Source organism: Pezoporus wallicus, unplaced genomic scaffold (assembly GCF_028554395.1).
Source record: "Pezoporus wallicus isolate ANWC-B61680 ecotype Strahan unplaced genomic scaffold, APGP_CSIRO_Pwel_v1 contig_12538, whole genome shotgun sequence".
Taxonomy (NCBI): Eukaryota; Metazoa; Chordata; class Aves; order Psittaciformes; family Psittacidae; genus Pezoporus; species Pezoporus wallicus.
In genome coordinates this window covers 1-11,545 of record NW_026640590.1, presented here as the reverse complement: position 1 = coordinate 11,545, position 11,545 = coordinate 1, and the positions used below count along the sequence as shown (strand labels likewise).

Genomic DNA, 11,545 nt, shown 5'->3' with positions numbered 1-11,545 from the left:
GCCAATCAGGATCAGGAGAGGGCGGGGGCTCGTCTGGTGCTGGCCAATGGGAGCGAGGAGGGGGCGGGTCAATGCCGGGACGCACCTGGTTCACCGGGACCCCTAGAACTGACCGGACCCACCGGGACCCCCCCGGGATCCAGGGCCCGTCCGCGACCTCGGCCCTACCCCACGGTGTCCCCATCCCTGGCCGTGGACTCCCCCGTGTGCGGCCACGCTCTCCCCATCCCGGGCCGTGGTTGCCCCGTACGTACCCCCCCCGGCTCGTGTCCCCACCACTGCCATTGCCCCCTGCACATCTGTGGGGTCCTCAACCACAACCATGCCCCCCACAATGTGGCCACTGTCCCCTCCCGAAGGGGCTGTAACGTGTGGCCCCCGAATGTCCCCGGCTCTTGGTGGCCACCATTGGGTGCTGGTGTCTGCAGGGGCTGGTTCGGGGACCAGGGACCCACAGCGGGGAGGGGATGGGTCCCTGGGTGCTGCCCTGACACTGACACCCCCCCCCCCCCCGGTCTCACCTCTTCCCCCCGCCCCCGTTTGGAGCCGTTGAGCCGGTTCCTTGTTCGGGTGCGTCTGAGCCACGTGGAGCCGTGGGCAGGGCCATGGGCAGCACCGGACAGGTACCGGGGGGACCCCCCAGGTGACCCCATTGCGGCTCCGGGGACAGCCCCTGTTGTGGCTGTAACGAGATTGGGCTGGGCCGGGTCATGGGGGGGGGTGTTTGGGGACACTCATGGGGCTGGGGGTGCTCAAATGGGGCTGAAAACTCGCGGGGACTGGGGGGGGACCGGGGAGGGACCGGGGAAGGGAGGAAGGGGGGCACGGGTAAGGGGACAGGGAGGGATTGGGGAGACAAAGGGGACACGGGGAGGGATTTGGGGGTCTCCGCAGGACAGGGAGGTGGTGGCGGGGGGGTTCTGTGGGTGCTCGGGGGGGTCCATCCCTGCCCTGTCCCCTGCAGCCCCCGAGGCGCCGCTGTGGGGCCGTGCGGGGCCCCTGGTTCCTGCTGGGCTTCGCCGTGGGGCTGGCGCTGGGGGGCAGCTTCCTGCGAGGCCTTGGGGGGCTGCAAGGCCCCCCAAGAGCCGAGGGTGCTCCCCCCCTGCGCAGCCTCCCCCCGCCCACAGGTGAGACCTGGGGGGGAACCCATGGGAGATAACGGGGGAGGGTTGCGGGAGGACAAGGTCCCGGAAGCAGGGACGGGCGCAGCCGGGGTGGTGGCGGTGACGTCCCCGTGTGGCACCGGGGAGGTGGCACCGAGGGACAAGGGAACGGCTTTACCCTGCCCGAGGGCAGACTGAGATGAGCTCTGGGGCAGAAGCTCTTCCCTGTGAGGGTGCTGAGGCGCTGGCACAGGGTGCCCAGAGAAGCTGTGGCTGCCCCATCCCTGGCAGTGTTCAGGGCCAGGTTGGACACAGGGGCTCGGAGCACCCTGCTCCAGTGGGAGGGGTCCCTGCCCATGGCAGGGGTTGGGGCTGGAGGAGCTTCAAGGTCCTTCCCAACCCAACCCAACCCCTGTTTCTCTGGGACTGGCAGTGGGAGCTCTGAGCCTGTGATGCATTTGGGATGTCCTGGATATGGTGGGAGCTCGGAGCTGGGGACCGGGATGGGGCAGTGGCCACAGGACATCCCTGCACTCAGAGGTGCCTCCGGCACATCCAGCACACGGAGGTGTCCATGGCCCGCCCCAGCTCCCTCTCTCCCGCAGTGAACAGCAGCCTGGCACAGGCGCTGTACGAGCGGGTGCGTGTCCTGTGCTGGGTCATGACCAGCCCCAGCACCCTGGAGACCAGAGCCAGGCACGTGCAGGCGACCTGGGCCCGGCACTGCAACGTGGTGCTGTTCATGAGCTCCGCGCCAGAGCCGAGCCTCCCGGCCGTGGGGCTGCCCGTGGGGGAAGGTCGGCATCAGCTCTACTGGAAAACCATCCGCGCCTTCCAGTACGTGCACGAGCATCACCTGGACCAGGCCGATTGGTTCCTCAAGGCGGACGACGACACCTTCGTGGTGGTGGCCAACCTGCGCTGGCTCCTGGCCGGGCGCTCCCCGGAGGCCCCCCTGTACCTGGGGAAGCGCTTCAAGCCCTTCGTGCGCCAGGGCTACATGAGCGGGGGGGCCGGGTACGTGCTCAGCAAAGGGGCCCTGCGGCTCCTCGCAGCCGCCTTCGCCGCTGGGACCTGCACCCACAGCAGCCCCGTGGAGGACCTGGCGCTGGGGCAGTGCCTGGAGAAGCTCGGGGTGGCCGCGGGGGACTCCCGGGACTCCCAGGGACGGGAAACGTTCCACCCCTTCCCGCCGGAGCAGCACCTCACCCAGCCCCTGCCCCGCGACCGCTTCTACCCGCAGTACTCCTACTACCCCGTGCAGTGGGTGAGTAGGGCCCCGGCACACGAACCCATCCCATGCGGATCAGAGCGGGGGCACAGAGCCCCCCCCAGTCCCCTCTGCACCCGCAAGGTTCCCTCTGCACCCTCAAGTCTCCTCTGCACCCCCCTCAGTCCCCTCTGCACCCCCAAGGTTCCCTCTGCACCCTCAAGTCTCCTCTGCACCCCCCTAAGACCCCACAGCACCCCCAAGGTTCCCTCTGCACCCTCAAGTCTCCTCTGCACCCCTCCAGTCCCCTCTGCACCCCCAAGGTTCCCTCTGCACCCTCAAGTCTCCTCTGCACACACCCAGTCCCCTCTGCACCCCCCAGGTCCCCGCTGCACCCTCAAGTCTCCTCTGCACCCCCCAGGTCCCCGCTGCACCCGCAAGGTTCCCTCTGCACCCTCAAGTCTCCTCTGCACCCCCCAGTCCCCTCTGCACCCCCAAGGTTCCCTCTGCACCCTCAAGTCTCCTCTGCACCCCCCCAGTCCCCTCTGCACCCGCAAGGCTCCCTCTGCACCCTCAAGTCTCCTCTGCACCCCCCAGGTCCCCGCTGCACCCCCAGTCCCCTCTGCAGCCTCAAGTTCCCTCCCATTTCATTTGCATAGAGGACAGGCCTCTCTTCTAATTCTCACCTACTCAAAGCTCCGCCCACTTAATTTGCATACAGACAACGCCCATTCTCCTGCACCCCCCCCAATGCGTGTCCCGCCCCCTCAGACCACGCCCCCTCTGGCGCCCCCTGCAGGCCGCCGCGTGCTGCTCCGACCTCTCGGTCTCGTTCCACTACGTGGACGGGGTCCAGATGCACGCGCTGGAGTTCCTGACCCACCGGCTGCGGCCCTACGGATACCGGCACCGGTACCGGCCTGACCCCCCCTGACCCCCCCGGCACCGGTACCGGCCTGACCCCCCCTGACCCCCCGGCACCCCCCTGACCCCCCCGGCACCGGTACCGGCCTGACCCCCCGGCACCGGTACCGGCCTGACGCCCTAACCTCCCCCGGCACCAGCACAAACCCCCCTGACACCCCTCCCGGCACCGGTACCAACCTGACCCCGCTGACCCCCCCTAGCACCGGTACCGGCCTGACCGCCTGACGCCCCTTGACAACCCCCCAGCACCTGCACTGGCCTGACCCCCCCCCAGGCACCGGTACCAGCCTGACACCCTGACCCTCCACTGGTACTGGCATGAACCCACTGACTCCCCCTGACCCCCCCCCCGGCAATAGTACCGGCCTGACCCCCTAACTCCCCCGGCACCGGTACTGGCCTGATCCCCACTGACCCACCCCGGTACCGGCATGAACCCCCTCCAACCCCGCTTGACCCCCCCCAAAACCCTTCTAGCACCGATACAGGCCTGACCCCCTGACCCCACTGACCCACACCGGTACCGGCTCTGACCCCCCGAACCCCTTCCGGCACCGGTACCGGCCCCCCCATACACCCTAGCACCAGAACCCTCTTGGTCTCCAGCCCTAAGCCACGGCACAGCCCCAAGGCACAGCCCAACCACAGCCCTATTGCGGGACCCCCGCTCCCCATCCCGATCCCCCCGCGGTGCCACCGCAGGAGCCGCGCTCACAGCGCCAAATCCAACATTGTTACGTACTTACAGTTACAACCCGAAAACGCTGTACACGCCATGACACGCCACGGCACGCCAAGGCACGCCACAGCATGCCATGACACGCTATGACACGCCAGAGCACGCCACAGCATGCCATGACACGCTATGACACGCCACAGCACGCCACAGCATGCCATGACACGCCACGACATGCCCTGGCACGCCATGACCTCCCTGGTCCCCCCAAGCCCCGGGGCCCTGGCTCAGTCCCACCGGCGCTGCCGGGGCGTCACAGCGAGGGGCACCCCTACATTCATGGGAGGGTCCCAGGGGTGGGGGCCACGGGGTGGGCCCCCTCCAGGCTCATGGGTGGGCCCCCAGGCCCATGGGTGCCCCTGGCACCACCCAACGGTGAAACGAAGCAATAAATTAAAGAGGATCCCAAGGGGACGGTGACAAAAGGGGGGCTGGGGGGGTCACAGGTTCGGGGGGGTCTCAGGGCACAGTCGGGGGGGGGTTGTACAAAAGGGGCTGTAGAAAAGGGGGTCGGGGCTGCTCCTGTCACGGTGCCGGTGCCAGGGGAGGGGACTTGGGGTGGGGGACCCACGGAGAGGTGGGATGGGGGGGACAGGACCCACGTCAGTGGGGAGCCGTAGGCAGGATGACGTGAATGGGGTGACACGGGCGGTGTGACACGGCCAGCGCTGTCCCCATCGGTGCCCCACACCGAGACACCGGGAGGTGACCACGGTGCCACCAGCGCTGGGTGCTGGGACCTGGCACGGGCAGAGGGACAGGACCGGGAGAGCTCCCGGCAGGAGCCGTGTAATAAATAGAGCCCCAGGACAGCGAACCGGGGCCGGTGGCACCGGGGGCTGGTGGCGGCCCCCGCAGCCCGGGGGGGGGCCGTGGCTACACCAGTGCCGTGTGCGGCTCGCAGGGCCCGCAGCTGCTCCTGCGGCCGGTGCCGCCGGCGCTGTCGGTGCTGTCGGCGCTGTCGCCGGGCCCCTCTCCGGGGCAGCCGTGCTGCACCAGGATGTCCGCGCACTCCCGGCTGCCGGCGCGGCGCGCGTAGAACAGCGCCGTGTGCCCGCGGCCGTCCCGGGCCCGAGCGTCCGCTCCGTGCTGCGGGGACACGGGCGTCAGGGCCGCGCTCACCGGGAGGGGATCGGGGATGTGGAGATGGGGGATGCGGGGCTGGGGGATGCGGGGATGGGGGATGCGGGGACGGGGGATGCGGGGCTGGGGGATGTGGGGCTGGGGGATGTGGGGCTGGGGGATGTGGGGCTGGGGGATGCGGGGATGAGGGATGCGGGGCTGGGGGATGCGGGGCTGGGGGATGCGGGGCTGGGGGATGTGGGGCTGGGGGATGCGGGGTTGAGGGATGCGGGGCTGGGGGATGTGGGGATGGGGGATGCGGGGAGGGGTGACGTGGGAATGGGGGATGTGGGGATGGGGGATGTGGGGATGTGAGGATGGGGGATGTGGGTATGGGGGATGCGGGGATGAGGGACGTGGGGATGGGGGACGTGGAGATGGGGGATGTGGGGATGGGGATGTGGGGATGGGGGATGCGGGGATGAGGGACGTGGGGATGGGGGATGTGGGGATGGGGGACGTGGGGATGGGGGACGTGGAGATGGGGGATGTGGGGATGGGGGATGCAAGGATGGGGGATGTGGGGATGGGGGACAGGGGGATGGGGGATGCAGGGATGTGAGGATGGGGGATGTGGGGATGGGGGACGTGGGGATGGGGGACGTGGAGATGGGGTACATGGGGATGGTGGATGCGGGGGTGGGCCTCTGGGGCTGCGGTTATCCCGAGGGACTTGCAGTTTGGGGGCGTTCTGTGGCTGAGCTGTGATGCCCATGGCCATGCCTTGTCCCACATGGGCACAGCACATTCCCCGTGGCCCCACCATATCCCCCATGGCCATGTCCTACATGGCCACTCCATGACCCCCATGATCACACCACATCCCCTATGGCCATCTCATGACCACACCACATCCCCTATGGCCATCCCATGACCACACCACACACCCCTCCCTTGGCCACACCACGTCCCTCCTGGCCACACCATGCCCATGACTATGCCATGGTCCCCATGACCACCCCACATCCCACACCCCCCATGGCCATCCCACAACCCCCATCCCTCATAACCACCCATCCCACCCCCTTGCACCCCCTTGCCCCCACGTACCCAGAGCAGCAGCTGGGTGATGACCACCAGCCCCATGTCACAGGCCACGTGCAGCGCCGGGCGCCCGTCCCCATCTGCAGTGCTGACGTTGAGCTGCTCCTTCTTGCTGTGGGCCAGGAGCAGCAGCACCAGCTCCAGGTCCTTGTCCTGCACGGCGCGGAGGAGCTGCTCCCCCAGCGGCCCCTCGGCCTCCGGCAGCGGCGCCAGGAACAGCTTCTGCTCGTACTTAGCCCGGATCCAGGCCTCCCGCTCCTCCCTGCGGGCAGGGGCACAGCGCGTCACGGGCTGGGGAGGGGGGGTCCGGGTCCCGGGGGGGGGCAGCACCCACCGGGAGGACTCGGGGGTGGGTTTGCTGCGGCCCTGCGGGCTCTTCTCCCAGATGCTGTTGGCGGTGGCGTTGCCGATGGAGGTCAGCACGAGGGTCAGCTCCCGTGGCCAATCGTCCAGGTCCAGCGAGCGCACGCGCGAGAGGTGCGTGCCCAGGTTGCGGTGGATCCCCGAGCACTCGATGCAGATCAGGGCGCCCAGGTTCAGGCTGGCCCAGGTCGGGTCTGGGGGGGGGGCATGGAGATGGTTGGTGACACAATGGGGGCATCGCATCAACCTGGGAACCCCCCCCGGCTTGATGGCACCTGATGGAGCATGGCCCATGGCATTGGGTGGCCCATGGTGCCATGTGGCAATGGGGCTTCCTAGACCAGGCCTTTGGGTAACCAAATGGCATGACATGACCCATGGCATTGGTGGCCCATGGTGCTTCCTTGCCCAGGTTCTTGGTGGCATGAAATGGCCCATGGCATCCCATGGCATCCCATGGCACACAGTGGCTCCTCACCCAGGGCATTAGATGGCCCATGGTGGCACATAGCACATGATGCTTCCTTGCACACGTTGGCCCACTGGGTGGCCATGGTTGCGCATGGTGCTTCCTCACCCAGGGCATTAGATCGCCCATGGCATGACGTGGTCCAGAGCATGACATCATGCGGCACGCAGTGCCCAGGACATTGGGTGTCCATCACACCATCACAGCACACCTCAACCTGTGGCTCTGCCACGTGGCACCAAGTGACCGATGGCTCCACACAGCACCATGAGAGCAGCGACACTGCACAGCCCCGGTGTCCTGTGTCACTGTGTCACCTTTGACCCCCCATGACTGCCCATGTCCCCCCACATCCCCAGCGACCCCAACACTCACTGGGTGCCCCACAGTCCACACAGAACGAGTTGCCGCGGGCATTGCGGATGGCCTGGATGGCCACGGCCTCACTCTGGCTGTCCATGCGCGCCTGCGGGGGGACATGGGGACAATGAGCGGCGCTGGTGACGTGGTGGCCCCCCCGTGGCCACTGCCAAGTCCCACCTTGTTCTTGCTGCTCTCGCAGCACTGGAGGCTAGCCAGGATCTGGCTCTCGATGGCCTGCACCCAGGCGTCACGCTCCTCGAAGCTGCTCGCCTCGAAGTGCCAGGTCTGCCCCGTGCTGGACACGATGAGGAACTCGAAGTTCTCCTCTTCTGCAGGAGCAAAAACCCAACGCCCCAAACCAACGGTGGGTGGTGGGGCAGGGGGGATCCAACCCCCTATGGGTGCCCCAGCGCCCACAGCACCCATAGGTCCGCAGCAGAGGATGGAGCAGGGCAGGAGGAGCAAGGGGGAGCCAGGGGGGCAGGAGGAGCCGTTACCTGTTTTATACAGATTTCTTAAACTACCAAAGCTTTTTAGCTTCCACATTTTGCGCTTGGCTGTGGGAGGGTCCAGAGCAGCGGGGGCAGAGAGAGGAAAGGGGGGGACAGAGTCACCAGAGCAGAACCGCCAAGCCCCGAGGGACAGGGGACAGGGGACAGCGCGAGGGGTGCAGGGAGGGACAGAGCAAGTGGGGTTCAGCAGTGGTCGAGCATCCAGGGGCATCGTCCCCATGGATGCGGCAATGGGTCCGTGGGCATCCAGGGCCTGAGGGACCCACGGCCATGGCCTCACCTTCCGCCTGCCCGGCAGAGCCCTCCGTCTTGGACGGTGTCATCAGCTTCTTCCTCCGGTGCTTCTTCCTGTCCATGAGCGGCGACGGCGGCGGCTCCCGGCCCGCGCTGCCGGGGCTGGAGATGGCTTCGAAGGGGGCATCTGTGGAGACACCAACACCGATGGGTGCCAGGGACACCGGGATCACCAGGGCCAGCAGGGCCAAGGGGGTCACCGGGAACCGAGGGCACCAGGACCACAGGAGGCACCACAATCACCAAGCGCACCAGGGTTGGTGACCATTGAAGCCATGAGGGTGGCCAGGTCCACCAGAACCACTGGGTTCTCCATGGTCACCAGGTTCACAACTGTCACTGGGGCCAGCAGAGCCACCAGGGTCACCAAACCCACCGGAGTCACTGGGGTCAACAGGGACATCAGAGGGTGACCCAGGTGCAAAAGAGCCACCGGGCTTTTCACCAGCAGCACCAGGACCCCTGGAACCACCAGGGTCACCAAACCCGCTGGGGTTGCTGAGCTAACCAAAGCCACCACATTCACCATGGAGTCCAAGATCACCAGGGCCACCAAGGGCTACCGGGTCTCGGGGTTTACCAGGTCCACGGGGTCACTGGAACCAACATGGGATGGGACAAGGGGACAGCAGGAAGGGACAAGGGGTCCCTGGTTCTATCCTGGGGTAGTGGCCGGGTCCATTGGGACAGGAGGTAGTAGTACAAGGGGGCAGGAGGGGGTGCAAGGGGGCAGGAGGAGGCACAAGGGGCAGGAGGGGGCACAAGGGGCAGGAGGGGGCAGGACGGGGCAGGAGGGGGCACAAGGGGCAGGAGGGGGCACAAGGGGGCAGGAGGGGGCACAAGGGGGCAGGAGGGGGCACAAGGGGGCAGGAGGGGGCAGGAGCTGTCACTGCCACTCACCGGAGCTGACTCTGGCGCTGGAGGCAGAGGCACAGCGCTGCAGGGACCGCTCGCCCTTACCCGGTACCTTCAGCCCTGGCTCAGGGGGGAGGCTGAGCCCCACGGCTGGGGGGGGGCACCAGTGACCCCCGGTCCTGCAGGACCACCCCATTGCCACCAGCACCCCCAGATCCTGCTGAACCCCCATTGCCACCAGCACCCCCATTGCTGCTGAGCCCCCATTGCCACCAGCACCCCCAGATCCTGCTGAACCCCCATTGCCACCAGCACCCTCAGTGCTGCTGAACCCCCATTGCCACCAGCACCCCCCATTGCTGCAGAACCTCCATTGCCACCAGCACCCCCATTGCTGCTGAACCCCCATTTCCACCAGCACCCCCATTGCTGCTGAACCCCATTTCCACCAGCACCCCCATTGTTGCTGAGCCCCCATTGCCACCAGCACCCTCAGTGCTGCTGAACGCCAACTGCCACCAGCACCCCCAGCACCTGCTGAACACCCAATGCCACCAGCACCCCCATTGCTGCTGAACCCCCATTTCCACCAACACCCCCATTGCTGCTGAACCCCCATTGCCACCAGCACCCTCAGTGCTGCTGAACCCCCATTGCCACAAGCACCGCCCATTGCTGCTGAGCCCCCATTGCCACCAGCACCCTCAGTGCTGCTGAGCACCCATTGCCACCAGCACCCCCATTGCTGCTGAGCCCCCATTGCCACCAGCACCCTCAGTGCTGCTGAACCCCCATTGCCACCAGCGCCCCCATTGCTGCTGAGCCCCCATTGCCACCAGCACCCCCATTGCTGCTGAACCCCCATTGCCACCAGCACCCCCAGCTCCTGCTGAACCCCCATTGCCACCAGCGCCCCCACTGCTGCTGAACCCCCATTGCCACCAGCACCCCCAGATCCTGCTGAACCCCCATTGCCACCAGCGCCCCCATTGCTGCTGAGCCCCCATTGCCACCAGCGCCCCCACTGCTGCTGAACCCCCATTGCCACCAGCACCCCCAGATCCTGCTGAACCCCCATTGCCACCAGCGCCCCCATTGCTGCTGAGCCCCCATTGCCACCAGCGCCCCCACTGCTGCTGAGCCCCCATTGCCACCAACACCCCCATTGCACCTGAATCCCGCCCCGGTCCCCGGGCTCCCCCCGCACTCACCCCCCCCCTCGTCCCGCAGGAGCCCGTTGGCGCTGGGGGCGGGGCCGCAGGCGGAGATCGCGCGGGGGGGGCGCTTCCCCGGGACCTTGACCGTGGTGCGGAGCAAATCCATCTCCTTCCCATGGGTGCTGTGCAGGTAATCCTGTATGGGACAGGAGAGGTGACACCGGGTCCTGTATGGGACAGGAGAGGTGACACCGGGTCCTGTATGGGACAGGAGAGGTGACACCGGGTCCTGTATGGGACAGGAGAGGTGACACCGGGTCCTGTATGGGACAGGAGAGGTGACACCGGGTCCTGTATGGGACAGGGGAGGTGACACCGGGTCCTGTATGGGACAGGGAGGTGACACCCGGTCCTGTAGGGGAGAAGGAGGTGACACCGGGTCCTGTCTGGGACAGGAGAGGTGACACCGGGTCCTGTATGGGACAGGAGAGGTGACACCGGGTCCTGTATGGGACAGGAGAGGTGACACCGGGTCCTGTATGGGACAGGAGAGGTGACACCGGGTCCTGTATGGGACAGGAGAGGGTCCTGTATGGGACACACCGGGTCCTGTATGGGACAGGAGAGGTGACACCGGGTCCTGTATGGGACAAGAGAGGTGACACCGGGTCCTGTATGGGACAGGAGAGGTGACACCGGGTCCTGTATGGGACAGGAGAGGTGACACCGGGTCCCGTATGGGACAGGGGAGGTGACACCGGGTCCTGTATGGGACAGGGGAGGTGACACCGGGTCCTGTATGGGACAGGGGAGGTGACACCGGGTCCTGTATGGGACAGGAGAGGTGACACCGGGTCCTGTATGGGACAGGAGAGGTGACACCGGGTCCTGTATGGGACAGGAGAGGTGACACCGGGTCCCGTATGGGACAGGGGAGGTGACACCGGGTCCCGTATGGGACAGGGGAGGTGACACCGTATGGGACACGGAGGTGACACCGGGTCCTGTATGGGACAGGAGAGGTGACACCGGGTCCTGTATGGGACAGGGGAGGTGACACCGGGTCCCGTATGGGACAGGAGAGGTGACACCGGGTCCCGTATGGGACAGGAGAGGTGACACCGGGTCCTGTATGGGACAGGGGCGGTGACACCGGGTCCTGTATGGGACAAGTCGGTGTCACCTGGTCCCGTATGGGTCAGTGGAGGTGACACCGGGTCCCGTATGGGACACCGGGTCCCGTATGGAGAGGTGACACCGGGTCCCGTATGGGACAGGCGAGGTGCCACCGGGTCCTGTATGGGACAGGAGGTGACACCGGGTCCCGTATGGGACAGGAGAGGGGACACCGGGTCCCGTATGGGACAGGGAGGTGAGGTGACACCACCGG

At 67.0% G+C, this 11,545-nt stretch overlaps 2 protein-coding genes across 2 annotated transcripts; one reads left to right on the top strand and one right to left on the bottom strand.

The window, feature by feature from the left end:
- The first annotated feature begins 584 nt into the window (after positions 1-584).
- On the top strand, positions 585-4,076 carry LOC130604699 (glycoprotein-N-acetylgalactosamine 3-beta-galactosyltransferase 1-B-like). The gene is made up of 5 exons (XM_057419432.1): positions 585-623; positions 965-1,127; positions 1,709-2,370; positions 3,113-3,225; positions 3,989-4,076. The coding sequence occupies exons 1-5, from the start codon at positions 606-608 to the stop codon at positions 4,017-4,019; spliced, it is 987 nt and encodes a 328-aa protein (XP_057275415.1). The 5' UTR covers positions 585-605; the 3' UTR covers positions 4,020-4,076.
- A 768-nt stretch (positions 4,077-4,844) lies between these two features.
- Positions 4,845-10,450, bottom strand: LOC130604700 (arf-GAP with GTPase, ANK repeat and PH domain-containing protein 2-like; the record flags this gene model as incomplete). Its single annotated transcript, XM_057419433.1, has 9 exons — positions 4,845-5,065; positions 6,149-6,404; positions 6,477-6,699; positions 7,350-7,440; positions 7,515-7,666; positions 7,835-7,894; positions 8,130-8,270; positions 9,044-9,148; positions 10,210-10,450. Coding segments are annotated over 9 exons (1,482 nt in total), but the record flags the coding sequence as incomplete, so codon positions are not given.
- Positions 10,451-11,545: the final 1,095 nt, after the last annotated feature.